Here is a 20117-nt window from a genome sequence, read left to right as displayed (position 1 = left end):
GAGCTGAGAAACCCTGCCCCACATATCTGTTTGCTTCTTTCTTATGAGTTACAAAAATCTCCTCCTTCCAGGCTCCCAGGACCTTTATCCTGCCTTGCTCCCTGACCTCTCCAGGAACCAGAACTAACCGCAGATACCTCAGCCCAGAAACCCACTGGTTCCCCCAGAAAACAGAAATCAGATTCAGAGGAGAGGAAAAAAAAAAGATTTTTATTTGAGAAGCATGAGGGGCTGGTAAGGGAGGGGAAGAGGAGAGAGGCCCCAGTGACGGCACGACTCCCCTCACCCCATCTAGTGCTGTGAACGACTGAGTCAGGGCCGGTCAGGAAGCGGGCAGGAAGGGGGCGTCTGGATCCCACAGCGCATGTTGGCTGGAACAGCAACGTCTGAAACGAAGAAGTCAAGAGTGGAACAAAGGGGCCCAAGCAGACCATCTGGCTTCCCCTCTGCCCCACTGGGGACCCAGACATCCTAATAGCTCTTCTTCTTTGAGAAACTAAGAGTCCAGACCCTCAGCACCTCCTCCCTCAGACCCAGGTGTCCAGACCCCCAGCTCCTTCCCTCAGATGCAGGAGTCCAGATCCTCAGCCACTCACCTATCTGCTGAGGTTTAGGCAGGTTCAGTTTGTTCATGACCTTGACAAACTCCTCACAGCTGAGGGTGAGCCGAGGGTTCAGAGTCCGCTCCTCCTCCACAGTGGACACTGTGAGCCCTAATGGCCAAGGGAGTGAGAGGAATGTCAAATTGTCCAGTGCCTCTGGCTTCCCAGAACTACATTTCCCAGGAGGCCTCAGGGTACCTTTCTGGCCCAGGACTAACAGATTGCTTTCCCCTTAGCCAATGAGCACTATGGGAAATGTAGTTTCCCAGTTCCTTACATTCTATAAGGAAGTCCCAGGAAAGCCTATACCTTCCCGAATTCTAAGCGTTATATTTTCCCCATTTACCCTCAGTACACCTCAGCACTTGATCTTTTTGGCCAGAGAAATTCCTGGGAATTGTAGTCTGCAAGCCACAAGAGGATTACAGCATTTCAGTGCTCCCTCTCAAATGCTAAATTACATAAATCCCACACCTCCTCCAGGAAGCCCTCACCGTGGTAATCATGAGCAGGATAGATCAGACAGTTTCCTGGAAGAGTGAAGATCTTTTCATGAACTGAGTGGTACAAGGTCTTAGCACAGCCTGGAGAAGGAAAAGTCAGAGGTCAGTGGAGCAACAGGTTGAGAGAAGCTCCCAAACCGCTTCCCTTCAGGAAAAAGACAGGAGGATGAAAAATCACTGTAGCTAAACCTTCTCCCTCATTTTCTGCCAGTAGCCATTTGGGTAGAGAAGGAGAGGGAAGGGAATTCTAGGCAAGTGGAACAGCACATGCAAAGACTTGGGGAATGGTAAGAATTCAGCATGACTGTAAAGAATGTTAGGATAGGACCCTGAAGCACCAAGTCCCCTCACTCTGGGGATGCTAAGAAAGGATTCTGGGCAGGGAAAGTGGACTAGAAGGTAAGAAATTGAAGACATGAAGCCAAGGAGGAGGATAGAGCCATGGTTTTGACATGAAGCTCTGAGTCCTAAGCTGGGACAGGGGCAAACCTCTCAGAATGTTCTGCCATCTTTTCTTTCAGCCTTTGATCTCATGACTGTGTTGGGGAAAAATAAATGGAAGATTAGGAGCTTCAAAGAGAAAAAGACAGAGACTAAGATGGAAAGATAAGGAAAGAGAAAGCAAGAAGCAGCCTGGGGACGTGGCTACCCACAGCCAGCTCACTAATGCTGTCTCTTTTCTCTCTTCCAACCTCGCCCTGCAGGGTGGCTGAATCCTCCCAATCTAGTGTCCATCCCATTTACACACATACTCAAAGGGCAGCTGAACCCTGACACTATGAAACTAAACACCCTTCCCCCAGGGAAACTCCTTAATGTAATTGCCCCCAGCAGCTAAACCTCAAATGTAACATTGTGAATGCGACACTCAATGGTGTCCAACTCTTTGCAACCCCATGGACTGTAACCTGTCAAGTTCCTCTGCCTGTGGGATTTTTCAGGCAAGAATACTGGAGTGTATTGCAGTTTCCTCCTCCAGGGGATCTTCCTGACCCAGGGATCAAACCTGCACCTCCTGAGTCTCCTGAATTGACGGGAAGATTCTTTACTGCTGAGCCACCAGGGAAGCCCAGTGTAACATCACCCCCTAGCAATTAAACCACTGAATCTAACCACCTCCTAGACAGCTAAACTCCTTGAGTCTAATACTGATCCCCTAAAAGTCTAACATGCGTTCATTCATTCTTACAATGGACACTTAAAATCCTGGCATTCATAAAACCATACTAAAATCTTGGGTCAGGGAAAAGGGCCTGCGACCTTGCTGGAAGTCTGTCCGACCACACCCTCGGATAAGCAGGGCGTCTCCAGTGAAGGCCATGCTGTGGTCATTCAAGACGAAGGTGACACAGCCAGGGGTGTGGCCAGGGCTGGCCCGGGTCTCCAAGGCCTGGCAGAGAAGGAAAGTACAGAGTCACCAGTAAGCCTATGGTTTTACTCTTATGGTGAAACTGGCCTCAGATGCTCCCATCTCATCCCAGGGCCACATTTAGATAACCTTTTTTGATAAAAAAAAAAAAAAAGTGTAAGTTAGATCCTAGACTCAAATGTCACTCCAGAGTAAACCTCCAATGAATTACAAACTTAAAATAAGGAAATAAAATCATAAAACTAAGACAACAATAAAGATACAAACAAATAGAAGGTTGGCCAAGAAGTTCATTCATGAAGCTTTTAGCCGACGGGATATATGATCTCTGGTGGGAGAAGAACATTCATCTTAAAACGCATAAATCATTAAGGGAAAGATAAGTGGTTTGAATTTTAATAAACTTGAGGTTTCAGAATGGCAACAACATCATAAACAAAATTTAAAGGCAAATAACACACTGGCAAAATATTTCTGTAGCACATACATACCAGACAGTAGTCAGTATACTTTATGTACGAACAGATCTCCCATATCAGTAAGAAAAAGATAAGCACGCTAATAAATATGAAATACTAAACAGTCGTTTAAAATTATGTCATTGAAATAAAATTTCATGATGCTATACACGAATATTTAATGGCATGAAAATATGTTTACTAGCCAGTAAGTGCAAAAAAACAGGCTACAAAGCAACTTAAACAATGTCTATTTAAAAAAAATTATTAACTCAAAATATTTTTTTCTTTAGACTCCTCCTATATTATCTTTTTGTTTTACAGTGAACATGTCATTTTGTAATCAAAAATAAAACACAAAATTCAGGATAAACTAAACACTAAAAAACCCCAAAAATTCTAGAAGCAAATATAAAAGAATAGATCGATATTCATAGATATATATTATATTAATGTTTATATAACATTATGCATTTTACATGTATAATATAGTATATATGTATATATATATAAAATCGAGGTAGAAAAGGTTTTTCTAAGCACAGTAGGAAGTCCTGAGGCCACAAGGAAAAACAGGGACCATATAGTTTAACTTCTTTATAGAAAAGGACAAAATCAGAGTGACAAAACAAAGAAACTCAGAGACAATATTAGCAGCATGTATAAGAAAGTGTTATAAAACCAGAATAGCTGAATAGCTCCTAAACATCAATAAGAACCCCCAAAGAAAAATGCTAAATAAAAGAACAGGCAATTCAGGGAAGAGGGAACAAACATCTGAAAAGATGTTTGATCCCCTTTAAAAAAGGGCAGGGAGAGAGAGATCGAAAGTTTAAAACCTTTATTTTTCATTTATCAGATTGGCAACTGTCAGAGTTGCTCAGGGTGTTTGAGACAAACCCTTTCATCCTCTGGGATGTGAGTACAACTCAGAATAGCCATTTTAGACGGCAGCTAAGCAGCGTCTAGCAACATCTCAAATGCACATATTTTCTGACCTCTCAAACCCACTACTAAGGCTCTGCTGTTAAGAACAACTGACACATGAGCACAAAAACACCACCCAGGGAGCCCTAATTATCTAAATTCCCACACCCAGCTCAGTGAAGCAACTGTCAGAAAAAAAAAATTATTACCCCAGTGATCTAGCAATCACTTATAAGATTAGTTTCCACTCACGTATCACTCCTCCACTCTTAATAGAGGCTCCTCCCACCAGTTAGCATCCTTGTCCAGGACGGTCATCTGCTAATTATCAAAGGACGCTATGTGCAGACTCTGTATCCACACCTGATGTCTGTTTTAACCTTCCCCACTCACAGATCTCCAGTTTGGTTTGGGGCATCAGTGTGCCAGCAGAAGCACTTTCCCAGAATCCCTGACAGCCAGGGTGGCCTCTGGCACAGTTCTCTGGCCAATAAGATCTCAGCAAGTATCCTGAGCAATTCTGAGAAAGCTTTTCCCTTCCTTATAAAACGGGACTGGCACTTGCCCTTTCCACTTCATCTGGCTCTGAACACAAGATGTGATGGCTGGAGTTGCAGCAGCTATCTTGCAAACATGAAGGAAAAAAGCCAAGATAATCAATCCCACAAATGATGATGTTGACAAATCAGAGAATAACTACTTTCTTCCAAATTTCCTGTTATAGAAAAAAGTGAAACTGTTTGTGCAAGCCACGTATGGTTTTTTCAGTTACTGTCTGCCAAACACCTTCTTAGCTCATCTGCACTAGGGTATATGGACAATGCAAAACAAGTGCAAAGGGAAATTACAAATCTTGCAAAATCTTGTGGGCAAAATCACATCCCCTGACCCCTCAAATTAATATTGCCTTTTGGTAGTGGAGGGATGATCTTTCACTTTTTATTTTGTATGTTTCCATACTCTGAATTTTTTAAACAAAAAGCATGGAAATCTTTTGAACTAAAAAAGGGGATGGATATTCACGAGAAATGTTCAAAATATTCAACTTTGGTTATAACAAAGCTATGGCAAACCTAGACAGTGTATTAAAAAGCAAAGACATTACTTTGCTGAAAAAGGTCCATATGGTCAAGGCTATGGTGTTTCCATTAGTCATGTACAGGTGTGAGAGCTGAACAATAAAGAAGGAAGAGCACAGAAGAATTGATGCTTTTGAACTGTGGTGTTGGAGAAGGTTCTTGAGAGTCTCTTGGAAAGCAAAGAGATCAAACCAGTCCATCCTAAAGGAAATTAACCCTGAATACTCTTTGGAAGGTCTGATGCTGAAGCTGAAGCTTCGATACTTTGTCCACCTGATGCAAACAGCTGACTCATTAGAAAAGACCCTGATGCTGGGAAAGATTGAAGGCAGAAGGAGATGAGGGCAACAGAGGATGCATTAGTTGGATGGTATCACCGATTCAATGGACATGGACTTGGGTAAACTCTGGGAGATGGTGAGGGACAGGGCAGCCTGGCGTGCTGCAATCCATGGGGCCACAAAGAGTTGGACATGACTTGGCAACTGAACAACAACAAATAACATGGGTATTGGCCAATCAGAAGGGTGTCAGTTGTAAACAACCAGTAATTAGAGCATATAGGGGCTTCCCTGGTGGCTCAGCCGTAAAGAATCTGCCTGCAATGCAGGAGACCTGGGGTTCAATCCCTGGGTCCGGAAGATTCCCTGGAGAAGGAAATGGCAACCCACTCCAGTATCCTTGCTTGGGAAACCCCATGGACAGAGTAGCCTGGCTGGGTCCACAGGGTTGCAAAAGAATCAGAGCGACTAAACAACAGTTAAAGCATATATGCTTGACCCTTGAATAACTCAGATTTGAATTGTGCAAGTCCATATATAGGAGGACTTTTTTTCAGTAGTAAATACTACGGTACTACTCAATCTGGCTTAGCGAATCCATGGATGTGGAGAAAACACAGATAGAAGGACCGACTGTATTAAGATATACCCCGATTTTTGAATGTGGGGAGCGTCAGTGGCCCTAACTCCCTGAGTTGTTCAAGGGTCAACAGTATATGGCATATTAATTATGTGATGTGTATAAATTAAGCAAAATCTTAATATAAGTTGAACACAATCCTGCTTGCCACAGGGATCAAAATCTTCTAGGCTCTTAATGACCAAGTCTGTGTCACAGGTGCCTTTGCTAATGGTCAGCCTCCCTATTTATCTTTCCCCTCTCTGGAAAATCCAGAATTTACCATCTCTATCAACCCCCATAATCCTGTCCATCCCAGGCCTCGCCTGCTTGGGCCAACCACCAGCCTCCTCCCTGGCCTACCAGCCCCCAATCTACCTCCTACATGACCTGAGGGAGCTTTTCTACCACCCAGATCCAATTCTGTCCCTCTCTGCTCAAAACCCTTCCTGGGGGAGGGGGTTCAAGAGGGAGGGGTCACATATATTCCTATGGCTGATTCATGTTGATATACGGTAGAAACTAACACCATATGTTAAATCAATTATCCTCCAATTAAAAATAAATAATTGGTTTTCAATCCAACAATTAAAAAACAAAAAACCTTTCCCAGGCTCCCAGTGGCCCCAGGACAGAGTTCCAGCTCTTCAGCCCCTGCTCTGGTGGCTGCTCACGTTTCCAGTCCCATGTCCTATGACATCCTCCTTTCCCCAGCTACTGTGAATCCCAGTCATTTCCAGAAAACATCAGGCTTCTCCACACTTTTTTGCCCCTGCCATTCCCTCTTCTCCCATCAGTCTGGTCTACCTACTCTTTACGATCCTGGTTGACTCCTTTTCCTTTGTCAAGGCTCTCCTCTAAGGACTTGACTGAATTCATTCAGACCTCACACATCCTTACGAGGTAAGTGTCATTCCTGTCCCCACTCTACAGATGAGGAAACTGAGGCATGGGATGAGAAGGAACAAACTACACATGACGATATGGATGGGTCTCACAGACATAACCATGAGCAAAACCAAAAAAGCGGGGCAGGCCTAACGAGTGAAGTGGAGGGGGTGGGATAAGGTGGGAAATCTCAGAATGCCTGGTACACAGGAAGGTAAGTGGTATTTCATGAAGCTGAGGTTTCAGTGCTGACCCCAGATGTAAAATATTTCTCTCTCAGTGAAAGCGCATGGATTAGTGGTTAAGAGCAGTCCCTGGAGCCAGATGACATGGGCTCCACGTCTGGCTCTGCTATTACTAGCTGTGTGACCTTGGGCAAGCTATTTCACCTCTCTGGGCTACTCTGCTCATTTGTAAAATGGGGGTAATTATGGGCCCCACTTCATAGGGCTAATATAAGGATTAAATTATTTCCCGTATATAAAGCGTTTAAAAATGCTCAGGAAATTCCCTGACAGTCCTGTGGTTAGGACTCCACACCCTCACTGCCAAGGGCCGGGGTTTGATCCCTGGTCAGGGAACTAAGATCCTACAAGCCAAGTGACACAGCCAAAAATTAAAAATGCCCGACATACAATAATTTCTATATTATAAGTAATAATAAGGCTTGAAAATTCTAAAATACTGATCTAGTGGAACCACCAAGCCTCCTGGGTTCAAATCCTCGCTCAGCCAACTTTCTCAGTGTAACTTTTGGGCAAGACACTTTTCCTCTCTGCACTCCCTTCTCTGTAAAACGGGAAAATACTTCTGATCTCACTACAGGGATGTTGTTGTTTAGTCACAAAGCCGTGTCCGTCTCTTTGCGACCCCATGGACTGTAACCCACCAGGCTCCTCTGTCCATGGGATTTCCCAGGCAAGAACACTGAAGTGGGTGGCCATTTCCTTCTCCAAGGGGATCTTCCAGACCCAGGGATCTAACTTGCATTTCCTGCATCGCAGCGGCTTCTTTACCCCTGAGTCATCAAGGAATCCCTACTACATGGTTAGGAAGGTTTAATGAGACTTATCTGTCAGAAAAGACACAGTGGAGGGTCAAGAACCAGGTTCAGCCATAGTAACGCTTTGGACTGCTCAGTAGTTATTAAAAGTCTGAATTTGCTGTTGACCCTTATATTTGTAGCTTCAAATTTTAAAAAAAGACTGAGAGAAGGGCTTCCCTGGTGGCTCAGTGGTGAAGAATCCTCCTGCCAATGCAGGAGACATGAGTTTGATTCCTCATCCAGTAAGATCCCACGTGCCATGGAGCCCTTGTGCCACAACTACTGAGCCTATGAGTCACCCAGAGCCTGGGAGTCACAACCATTGAGCCCACGTGCAGCGACTACTGAAACCCTCGCGTCTAGAGCCCGTGCTCTGCAAACAAGAGAAGCCGCTGCGATGGGAAGCCGGGGCACTGAAACTAGAGGGTGGCCCATGCAGCAACGAAGACCCAGCACAGCCAAAAATAAATCAACCTTTTAAAAAGGAAGGCTTGACAGTAGAGAGACTACAGCCTGAAGCATGAGTAATCAACTTGATTATGCAGTGGGTATTCTCCATAAACAGAGCACACACCCGCAACACCTGTTTCCAGGAAGTAATATATGATTCCCAAAGTCTTGTGAGCTACACACTGAGAAAATGTACTTCCAGAGCTTAGCACAATGCTAAGTGAGAAACAAACACTCAACCTTTATTAACTATTATTAAGTTATTCATTATTATTATCATCCAATAGGACTTCCCTGGTGGCTCAGCTGGTAAAGAATCTGCCTGCAATGTGGAAGACCTAGATTTGATCCCTGGGTTGGGAAGACCCCCTGGAGAAGGGAAAGGCTACCCACTCCAGTAATCTGGCCTGGAGAATTCCCTGGACTGTATAGTCTATGGGGTCGCAAAGAATCGGACATGACTGAGTGACTTTCACTTCACTTCACATCATCCAATACAGAAATAATCTGCATTTTACTTCAGTTAATAGCAAAGGGAAGTTGTTGAAGAACAAGTTAAATGATACCAGGAAGAAACAACCAGACACACCCAGAAAGTGGGATATTCTGCAAGAGAACAGGCTGGGAGCTTCAAAAGTCAATGTCCAGGGTTTCCCTGGTGGTCCAGAAGTCACCTGTCAATGCAGGGAATACAGGTTCGATCCCTGCTCTGGGGAGATTCTACAGACTGAGGGCCAATTAAGCTTGTGAACCACAATTACTGAGCACACACTCTAAAGCCCAAGTTTCACAACTAGACAGTAGCCCCTCCTCACTGCAACTAGCAAAAGTCCACACCCAGCAAGGAAGACCCATTGCAGCCAAAACTAATTAATCAATTTTTTTTAAGTCAATGTCATGGGGCAAAAAGGGTATTAAACTGTTCTAGACTTGTTCAGTCGCTTAGTCATATCCAACTCTTTGAGACCCCATGGACTGCAGCACACCAGGCTTCCCTGTCCTTCCCTATCTCATAGAGTTTGCTCAAACTCATGTACATTGAGTTCTAGACTAAAAGAGAATAAATACACATACCAGCCAAATGCCATGTATGAACTTTGATTGGGTCCTATTTAATAAAATAATAGCTATAAAAATGATGCTTTTGAACTGCAGTGTTGAAGAAGACTCTTGAGAGCCCCTTGGACTGCAAGGAGATCCAACCAGCTCATCCTAAAGGAGATCAGTCCTGGATGTTCATTGGAAGGACTGACGTTGAAGCTGAAACTCCAATACTTTGGCCACCTGATGCAAGGTGCTGACTGATTTGAAAAGACCCTGATGCTGGGAAAGATTCAAGGCAGGAAGAGAAGGGGACAACAGAGGATGAGATGGTTGGATGGCATCACCAACTCAATGGACATGGGTTTGGGTGGACTCCAGGAGTTGGTGATGGACAGGGAGGCCTGGCGTGCTGCGGTTCATGGGGTCACAAAGAGTTGGACACGACTGAGAGACTGAACTGAACTGAACTGATAAAAATGATTCCTGAGAAACTGGGGAAATTTGAACATGGGCTAGATTTCAGAACTATTTAAGAATTATTGTCTATGTTGTTAGACATGACAGAGATTTTGTTAAAAAAGAATGGTTCTCAAGGTGCTATCGTAGAGGGAACACTCAGGGTCTGCAAGATCAAAACTATTAAACGATTTTATAATGGTGTGAAGAGGTCTTCTGTCCTTTTTCACTCCCATGAGAATTCAGTGGAGTTTTCCAAAAGCTACATAACCTGTGATGATGTCATCACTCTGACAGCTGGGTGCTTGTGTATTCTTGTGCTTTTAAAAAAGTCTCAGTTTCAACTTCTGATACAGTAAATGTTTTTTGCATATCGGAATACTTATGTTTTCTTTTTAAAACTGAGATATGATTGACATATAACCAATACAATAAATATTAACAGACAGCATCCAGGTAAACAAGAGCTTTTTAGGGTCCTCCATAAACCCCATGAACTGTAGCCCACCAGTCTCCTCTGTCCATGAGATTTCCCAGTTAAGAATACTGGAGTGGGTAGCCATTCCCTTCTCCAGGGGGTCTTCCCAACCTAGGGATCAAACCCCCATCTCCCACAATGCAGGCAGATTTTTTTACCATCTGAGCCACCAGGGAGGCCCTTTATAACTTTTAAGAGGGTTAGTTCAGTTCAGTTCAGTTCAGTCGCTCAGTCGTGTCCGACTCTCCGTGACCCCATGAATCACAGCACGCCAGGCCTCCCTATCCATCACCAACTCCCGGAGTACACTCAAACTCATGTCCACAGAGTCGGTGATGCCATCCAGCCATCTCATTCTCTGTCGTCCCCTTCTCCTCCCGCCCCCAACCTTTCCCAGCATCAGAGTCTTTTCCAGTGAGTCAACTCGTCGCATGAGGTGGCCAAAGTATTGCAGTTTCAGCTTTAGCATCAGTCCCTCCAATGAACATCCAGGATTGATCTCCTCTAGAATGGACTGGTTGGATCTCCTTGCAGTATAAGGGACTCTCAAGAGTCTTCTCCAGCACCACAGTTCAAAAGCATTGATTCTTCGGCGATCAGCCTTCTTCACAGTCCAACTCTCACATCCATACATGACCACGGGAAAAACCATTGCCTTGACTAGATGGACCTTGGTTGGCAAAGTAATGTCTCTGCTTTTTAATATACTATCAAGGGTGGTCATAACTTTCCTTCCAAGGAGCAAGCGTCTTTTAATTTCATGGCTTCAATCAGCATCTGCAGTGATTTTGGAGCCCAAAAAAACAAAGTCTGACACTGTTTCCACTGTTTTTCCATCTATTTCCCATGAAGTGATGGGACCAGATGCCATGATCTTTGTTTTCTGAATGTTTAAGAGGGTTAAGGAATCATCAAATCAAAACGTTTGAGTTTGAGAACTGCTGATATAGGAAAACAATCTTAGAAGTCTTTGGGGGTGGGGGTGGGGAGTCTGCAATTTAGCTTTTGACTACAAAAGGAGGAAAAAAGTATTAATATATACACAAGAGAGAGAAATAAAGCAAATGTAGTAAAAATGTCAGCAACTGGTAAACATCAGAGAAAAGATATGAGACTATTAACTGTACTATTCTTTTGATTTACTACAGTTTTGAAAATACTAAAAATAAAAAGTTGTGGGTGGGGGCAGCTAACATGGTGACTTAGCCCAGCCTCACCTGTTCCTGAAATCTGAGTAATCCTCTGCAGAGATTCTGTGGGACCTGCCTAACCCCACATTCTTTTCAAAAATTTATTCTTCCCGTTCATGATGCATCAACGGCGTAATACAGCTCCACAGCTGCCCTTTCGCCTATTTCCTGCATAAGTGTGCGTGCTAAGTCGGCTTCAGTCACGTCTGACTCTTTGAGACCCTATGGATTGCAGCCGCCAGGCTTCTCTGTCCATGGGATTCTCCAGGCAAGAAAACTGGAGTGGGTAGCCATGCCGTTCTCCAGGGGATCTTCTCCACCCAGGGATAGAACCCACATTTATGCCTCCTGCACTGGCAGGCAGGTTCTTTACCACTGCGCCACCAACTGCCTGTTATGACCTAGCCTCTGAAGTCAGTCAGGATCACACCTGGTAAGTCCTTCCTGCAGATGTGGTGCCTTACAAAACCATCAGCGAAACTCAACACAAGAGATGCACGCAAGCACGAGGCTCCTTCGCCTGGCAGTTCCCATGGCCCGCACTGCCCCCTGGTGGCAAGTAAGCGCTACCCTTTTCCCATTTGGTTCCCAAGTTCATTGCTCTGCTCTGTTATCTAAAAAGCGCTTGGTCACGGTATAACCAACTGCTGTTTCCATACCCGCTAAACTTGAAGATCTAAAATGTCATTTTCCATTGTAGCTAAATACTCTGAAGTTTCACCAGCTAAACTTTCTTCCTTTCTTTTGCGAAAAAAATTAATTTGTTCTGCTTGAGTGAAGTGAGTGAGTGAAGTCGCTCGGTCGTGTCCGACTCTTACGGACCCCATGGACTGTAGCACACAGGCTCCTCCATCCATGGAATTTTCTAGGCAAGAGTCCTGGAGTGGGTTGCCATTTCCTTCGAGGACCATTAAAAATGCATCAAAAATAAGATGGACGCTGTGCTGTACACATGAAACTAACAAGATACGGTAACCCAACTATACTTCAATTTAAAAAAATAAGACAAAGTGATGGATAGATAGAGCTATATGCTGTAAATGTTTTTTCAACTTTTATGTATGCTGCAAGATTTTCATAAAAATGTTGGTGGTGGGGGTTAGACTTGTTCTGGGGCTTCCTGGTAGTTCAGCTGGTAAAGAATCCACCTGCAATGCAGGAGACCCCCGTTCTGTACCTGGGTTGGGAAGATCCCCTGGAGAATCCCCTGGAGAATACCCATTCCAGTATTCTTGGACTTCCCTGATGACTCAGTCGGTAAAGAATCCGCCTGCAATGTGGGAGACCTGGGTTTGATCCCTGAGTTGGGAAGTTCCCCTGGAGGAGGGCATGGTAACCCACTGAAGTATTCTTACCTGGAGAATCCCATGGACAGAGGAGCCTGGCTGGCTACAATCCATGAGATCGCAAAGAGTCGGACACGACTGAGCGACTAAGCACAGCACACAGATTTGTTCCACAATATTTCATTCCAAATAGGAAGAACCACTGAAATCCTCAGGTGGGCCAAATGAGAATCACCCTTGAGGTTTTAAAATTTACTGATTTCTGGTGTCTGCCTCAAACAATTAAATCAGAATCTCTTAAGTGGGACCTGGGGATTAGTATCTTGAGCAGCACCCTCTCTGCATCAATATGTGAAAGTCGCTCAGTTGTGTTCGACTCTTTGTGACCCCATGGACTTCTTCAGGCCAGAATCCTGGATTGGGTAGCCTTTCCCTTCTCCAGGGAATCTTCCCAACTCAGGGATCAAACCCAGGTCTCCCACATTGCAGGCGGATTCTTTACCAGCTGAGCCACCAGGGAAACCCAAGAATACGGGAGTGGGTAGCCTACCCCTTCTCCAGCAGATCTTCCTGACCCAGGAATCGGACTGGGGTCTCCTGCATTGCAGGCAGATTCTTTACCAACTGAGTTATCAGAGAAGCTACATCAATATATGTAACAGGAAAGACTAACTTTTGGAATCTGCTGCCCCTCATGGGAGCTGCTGGAAGGTTTAAGTCTCAATCATTGTTTAATAAAACAGAAAGTCCATTCTACAATGAAACTATCCAAATGTGACCCACTGTGAATATAAAATCTACAGCCAGTTCAAAAAACTGGTGGTTTCTACTGAAATTAAATATGTGTCAGTTCTAAGACCCAGGAAGTCTACTCCCTGGAATTGAGGGTAATGCCCACCATTACCATTGAGGGTGATGTTCAAAAATCTTCAAAGCAGTGTTATACATAATAGGCCAAAACTGAAATCAACCATCAAAAGGATAATAGATATAAACTGTCATCAATTCACATGATAAAATGCTGTACAGCAGGGGCTGCAAACTATGCACCACCTTTGGGCTGCCACTTGATTTTATAAGCCCTAGGAACTAAGAAGCAGGAGGAGAATTAAGTAGTTACAACAGGGATCATGTGGCCTGCAAAACCCAAAAGATTTACTATCTGGTCTTGGGCAGAAAAAGTGTGCCAGCTACTGCTATACAACACAGAAGGAAAGAACTACAATTATATAGAAGCGTATGCAGAGTGAAGGAAGCAGACAAAAAGAGTGCACACGGATCCCTGTTTATCAAGTCCAGAGCAGACAGAACTAGTCTGATTAAATAAGTCAGAATGGTCCCTTCATGTGACTGTCAGTGGCCGGGAAGGGACACGGAAGACTTTTGGGCCAGTGGGCATGATTTGGATCTGGGCAGTGGATACTCCAATATAGACATATGTAAAAAATTACCAGGCTGCACATGTATAATATGAGCCCTTATTATTATAATATGCATGTTACAATCAAAATTTTTAAAGTGGAGGGGAGGGAAGTGAGAGGGGAAGAAAAGTGCCAATCTCCAAAGGTTTATAAAGAACTCAGATGAAAACCAAACAAAAATGCTGAATAATCATAAAGACAGATAATAAAGTGTTGGCGAGGATGTGGAGGAACTGCAACCTTCACACAGGTGACGGGAACATAAGATGGCACAGCCAGGACTTTCCCAGTGGTCCAGTGGTTAAGAATCTGCCTGCTGATGCAGAGCATGTGGGTTTGATCCCTGGTCAGGGAACTAAGCTCCCATATGCCTCAGGGCAGCTACGCTCTGTGCCACCACTAGTGAGCCTATGAGCTCCAGAGCACACATGCCACACCTAGAGAGAAGCCTGTGGACCATAATAAAAGGGCCCACATGCCTCAACTAAGACCCAACACAGCCAAATAAATAAATATTTTAAAAAATATTTATTTAAGGGCTTCCCTGGTGGCCCAGATGGCAAAGAACTTGCCTGCAATGCAGGAGACCCAGGTTCAGTCCGTGGGTTGGGAAGATCCCCTGGAGAAGGGAACGGCAACCCATTCCAATATTCTTGCCTGAAGAATTCCATGGACTGAGGAGCCAGGTGGCCTACTCAGTCCATGGGGTCGCAAAGAGTCAGACACAACTGAGTGACTAACACACACACACACATTTTTTTAAAAGATCAATTGGAAAAAAATAAAGTTGTGCAGATACTTTGGGTAACAGTTTTTTTTTTTTTAATTTATTTATTTGGCTGCACTGGATCTTGGTTGAGGCATGTGAACTCTTAGTTACAGCATGTGGGATTTAGGTCCCTGACTAGGGATCGAACCTGTGCCCTCTGCATGGGAAATGCAAAGTCTTAGCCAGTGGACCACCAGGGAAGCCCTGCGTAACAGTTTCTGATAACAATTTATCAAACTGTTAAACAAAGTTAGCATATGACCCGGCAATTCCATCCCATGTATACACCCAAGAGAGATAAAAACATACACCCACACAAAACCTATACATGAATATTCATAGCAGCATTATTCATAATACCCTCAAAGTGGAAACAATTTAACTGCCCATCGACTGATGAATAAATAAAATGTGATATATCCATACAATGGAATATTATTCAGTAATAAAAAGAAAGGAAACACTGGATACATGTTACAACATGGATGAACCTTGAAAAATTATGGTAAGTGTTACAGTCACAAAGACCACATATTGTATGACACCATTTCTATGAAATATCCAGAATAAGCCAATCTAGAGACTGAAAGCAGATTAGTGGTTGCCTACAGCCATGGGAGTGAAAGAAGGACACACTGGGGTGACAGCTAAGGGGTGTAGAATCTTCTTTCTGGAGTGATGAAAATATTCTAAAATGAATTGTGGTGAAGGATGTGCGAATATACGAAGTCACTGACTATGTATTTTCAATGGATGAACTGGATGGTATGCGAACTACATCAATAAAGTGAAAGTGAAGTCACTCAGTCGTGTCCGACTCTATGCAACCCCGTGGACTGTAGTGCACCATGCTCCTCCGTCCATGGGATTCTCCAGGCAAGAGTACTGGAGTGGGTTCCCATTTCCTTCTCCAGGAGATCTTCCCGACCCAGGGATCGAACCCAGGTCTCCCGCATTGTAGGCAGACGCTTTAACCTCTGAGCCACCAGGGAAGCCCCAACATCAATAAAGCTGTTTAAAAAAAACAAGCACTGAGAATTCCCTGGTGGCCCAGTGGTTTGGACTCCATGCTTCCACTGCTGTGAAAAGTGAAAGTGAAAGTGACTCAGTCATGTCCGATTCTTTGTAATCCCATGGGACTATACAGTCCATGGAATTCTCCAGGTCAGAATACTGGAGTGGGTAGCCTTTCCCTTCTCCAGGGGATCTCCCCAACCCAGGGATGGAACCCAGGTCTCCCACATTGCAGGTGGATTCTTTACCAGCTGAGCCACAAGGCAAGCCCAGTGCTGTGGCCCTGGTTTAATCCCTGATCAGGGAACTAAGATCCTGCAGGCTGCTCCACAGAACCAAATAAAGAAAAGCACTAAAACAATCTTCCATAGCTAAAGCCTTCCACACTGATTAACTGAAAACATCACTCATCCAATATAACAAAGGGCTCACCTTGACACATAACTCCAACTGTTTCTAACACCTCTAATGCTTGTTAGAACCTGCCTATTAAGCACAGTGTACAGAAATGTCCAATGCATTTTCTTTTTACTTCCTTCCAGGAAAAGACTTGAAATAAAGAGGCGGTAACCAGTGGAGCTAAACCCTCTGATCCTAAATTAGGAGTCTGGGATTAACACATAGAAAATAGATAACCAGCAAAGACCTACTGTATAGCACACGGAACCCTACTCAATATTTTGTCATAACTTGATATGGGAAAAGAATCTGAAAAAGAATGGGTAACTGAATCACTTTGCTGTACACCTGAAACTAACACAACACTGTACATCAACTAAACACCAATATAAAATAAAAATTAAATTTAAAAAGTAATAATAAACCTTCCAATCCCACACACAGACCCTATTTCCGCAAAACCCTCTGACTCGGATAAACTGACCTCCTTTAGCAAAACCTGGAGGCAAAGTCCTCACCCTGTCACCTAACATTCTGTCTACAAAGCCAGCCAAACTCTCTACAGCCTTTAGCAACTCTGATCAGAAAAGAGTTCTGCCAGCTGTTTCCCCTTCCCGCTGAGGGCAACTCCCCCTAGCACCCTCCTCACCCATCATATTGCCCTGGGTTAAAATTCTGGCCGGAACCCTGCTGATATTGCTGGTAGCAAAAAAAGGAGGTAGGAATCTTCAGACCATTGCTGTGTGAGGCAATAGCGGGGCTGGAGTCAGGGTGAGGCAAGCAGGCTCCTAAAGGGGCGCAACATTTAAGGAGGCACCCACTTGAAGGTGCCAGCCCTGTCTTTTCACAACCATGAGAATGAGCGCCTCCTTAAGTGTTGCACCCGAGGCACCTCTCTTGCCTCAACCTAGTTACTTCTTGCTCTGGGCCACTGGATGAACCTTCTTCCATCAATGATTCTAGGAAGCCAGGGCTGGGTCTCTCCCTCAACGGTGACCTTGGAATTCCAGCTCCCAGTCAAATATTATGAGACTCCAAGGCCAAAGGAGTTGCCACAGGGTTACAGAAAACTCTTTAAGTGTTGTTGACTTAAGGGGCTCGGTCAGAGACACACCTGCCAGAGACTCTTGGCCCACTTTTCCACCTGGGTTTATGGTGCCCTCCTCCCAGAGACAGAAACTCAGGGATCAGGAACTCAGGCCTGGCGGCCCCTCCTACCCCAGGTCTCAGAAGCCCAGGACTCCATCCCCCCTTCCCTTTAGCCCAAGAAGTCCAGGCCACCACCCTCTTAGACCCAGCATCCAACTCACGAAGCGCCCGAACTGGATGGAGTCTCCATCCTCAATGTGCCAGTCAGCCTGGGCCCCGCTAAGGCGGGAGATGACAGACTGGCAGCCGGGAAGTAGGGACCGGAGGAGCCCGGAGCCGGTAATGTGGTCCGCATGGCAGTGGGTATTCACTGGGAGAGAGAGGAGGGCCAGGTCCAGGAGGGCACAGAGAGAACCCGGGATTCCCAGCCCCCCGCCCCCTACCCCGCCCCCGCCCACCCTGAGACCCAGGAGTCTGGGTCTCCGGCTTCCAGCTCCAAGCTAGGGCCCCGCACCCTCAGGCCCCAGGAGCTCCACACTGACCCGCATACAGCAGCCGCAGCCCCAGCTCCTTGATCAATTGGGCATCTCGTTGCGCTGTCTCCAGAACCGGGTCGATCAGAACCGCCTCTCGGGACTCTCGGTCCCCCAGAAGGTAAGTATAGGTGCAGCTCTTGGGCTCAAACATCTGGGAAGCGGGGTGGGTACAGCTGAAAGCGCAGAATCGGACTTCCACCCATTGCGGACCCAGGAGTCCAGGCCTCAACTCGATTGTCTTCCTAAGGTCCCGGCCCAGAAACTCCAGACCCGTTTTACTCCAGGAGTCAGGAGTCTGGAACCCCTGCACTTCACTCTGTCTAAATCAATGAATCCCAACATCCATCCGTCCCCAAATCTGGGTCCCCACCACCCATTCTGAAATAGAAGCAAGATTCCGGTCCCAAGCCCAGGGGATTCCAGAACCACCACCACCACCACCTTTAAAGGACGCAAGAGTCTAGCCCCACACCCTCTCCTCAAAGATCCAGGACTGGGGCCAGGGTATCTCTCCGGATTTAAAGGACCCAGGAGTTCCGCCCTTGCACCCACTCAGGACCCAGTAATCTCGCTCCCGGGTCCAGCCACAGCGAACCTGCCGTAGGAGAACGGGGACTCCAGACCCTGTGTGTTGACTGAGCCGCCGGCCGGCGACCCTCAGTGCAGACCCCGCCATCGTGCCCGAGGCAGAGTGGGGACGGAGCGGAGGACGAATGCCCGCGGAAGCCGGGTGCTCCGCTGGCTGACCCCGGAGGGGCAGGGCCGGGGCGGGGCCCGCCTTAAAGGAGCCGCGGCTGCCTGCCCGGACCGAGGGCGGCGCTGAGCAGAGCCAGGCTGGCGAGTTTGGAAAGACTGAAGAGAGGAGACAGTAAGACCCAGAGAAACAAAGAACAGTCACCTCACACTGGCCTCAATGGCCATCATCAAAAAGTCTATGAACAATAAATGATAGAGAAGGTGGGGAGAAAAGGGAACCTTCCTACACTGTTGGAAGAGTTAGAACTACTATGTGGAGAACATTATAAAGGTTCCTTTTTTAAAACAGCGTCTGCCTACAATTCGGGAGACCTGGATTCAATCCCTGGGTCCGGAAGATCCCCTGGAGAAGGAAATGGCAACCCACTCCAGTACTCTTGCATGGAAAATCCCGTGAACCGAGGAGCCTGGTAGGCTACAGTCCATGGGGTCACAAAGAATCGGACACGACTGAGCAACTTCACTTCACTACAAAAATAAATAAATAAATAAAAATAGAACTACCACATGATCCAGCAATCCCCCTCCGGGGGCATACATCCAGAGAAAAATCACAATTTGAAAAGATACATGTACTCCAATGTACCCTGCAGCACTATTTACAACAGCCAAGACAGGAAGTAATCTAAATGTCCATCAGCTGGGGGAATGGATAAAGAAAATGAGGTACATAAATAAAACGGAATATTACTCAGACATAGAAAAGGAAATAATGCAATTTGCAGCAACGTGAATAGATCTAGAGATTATCGTACTACCTAAAGTAAGTCAGAGAGAAAGACAAATATTACATGCTATCACTTATATGTAGAATCTTAAAAAATGATACAAATGAACTTATTCACAAAACAGAAACAGACTCACAGACTTTGAAAACAAATGTATACTTACCAAAGGGGAAAGGTTGAGGGGAGGGATAAATAAGGGATTAACATACACACACTGCTACATATAAAATAGGTCAACAACAAGGCCCTACTGTATAGCACAGGGAACTCTACTCAGTACTCTATAATAACCTATGTAAGAGAAGAATCTGAGATGAATGGATATGTGTATACGGATAAATGAATCACTCTGCTGTGTACCTGAAACTGACACAACATTGTAAATCAACTGTACTCCAGTATAAACTACAAATTAATTTTTTTAATTTATTTTATTGGAGGCAAATTACCTTACATTAATATATTGGTTGGTTTTGCTATACATTGACATGAATCCGCCCCGGGTGTACATGTGTTCCCTTTCTTGAACCCCCCTCCCACCTCCCTCCTCCCCATATCCTCCCTCCATGTCATCCCCGTGCACCAGCCCCAAGCATCCTGTATCATGCGTCGAACCTGGACTGGTCACTTATGATAATATACATGCTACAATGCCGTTCTCCCCAATCATCCCACCTTCACCCTCTCCCACAGAGTCCCAAAGACTGTTCTATATGCCTATGTCTCTTTT

At 45.3% G+C, this 20117-nt stretch overlaps 1 protein-coding gene across 1 annotated transcript; it reads right to left on the bottom strand.

Annotated features, from left to right (window-relative positions):
• Positions 1 to 189: 189 nt before the first annotated feature.
• ETHE1 (ETHE1 persulfide dioxygenase) lies at positions 190 to 18649 on the bottom strand. Its single transcript, XM_055412019.2, has 7 exons — positions 18499 to 18649; positions 17910 to 18054; positions 17589 to 17737; positions 2366 to 2495; positions 1097 to 1186; positions 597 to 713; positions 190 to 386 (listed from the first exon to the last, which is right to left on the bottom strand). The coding sequence occupies exons 1-7, from the start codon at positions 18577 to 18579 to the stop codon at positions 313 to 315; spliced, it is 786 nt and encodes a 261-aa protein (XP_055267994.1). The 5' UTR covers positions 18580 to 18649; the 3' UTR covers positions 190 to 312.
• Positions 18650 to 20117: the final 1468 nt, after the last annotated feature.

The sequence above is a fragment of the Moschus berezovskii genome, chromosome 22 (assembly GCF_049115385.1).
Source record: "Moschus berezovskii isolate FMDL1 chromosome 22, NW_MosBer_1.0, whole genome shotgun sequence".
NCBI classification, from domain to species: Eukaryota; Metazoa; Chordata; class Mammalia; order Artiodactyla; family Moschidae; genus Moschus; species Moschus berezovskii.
Note: the sequence above shows the minus strand (reverse complement) of the source record. Positions and strands in the feature narration are given on the sequence as shown.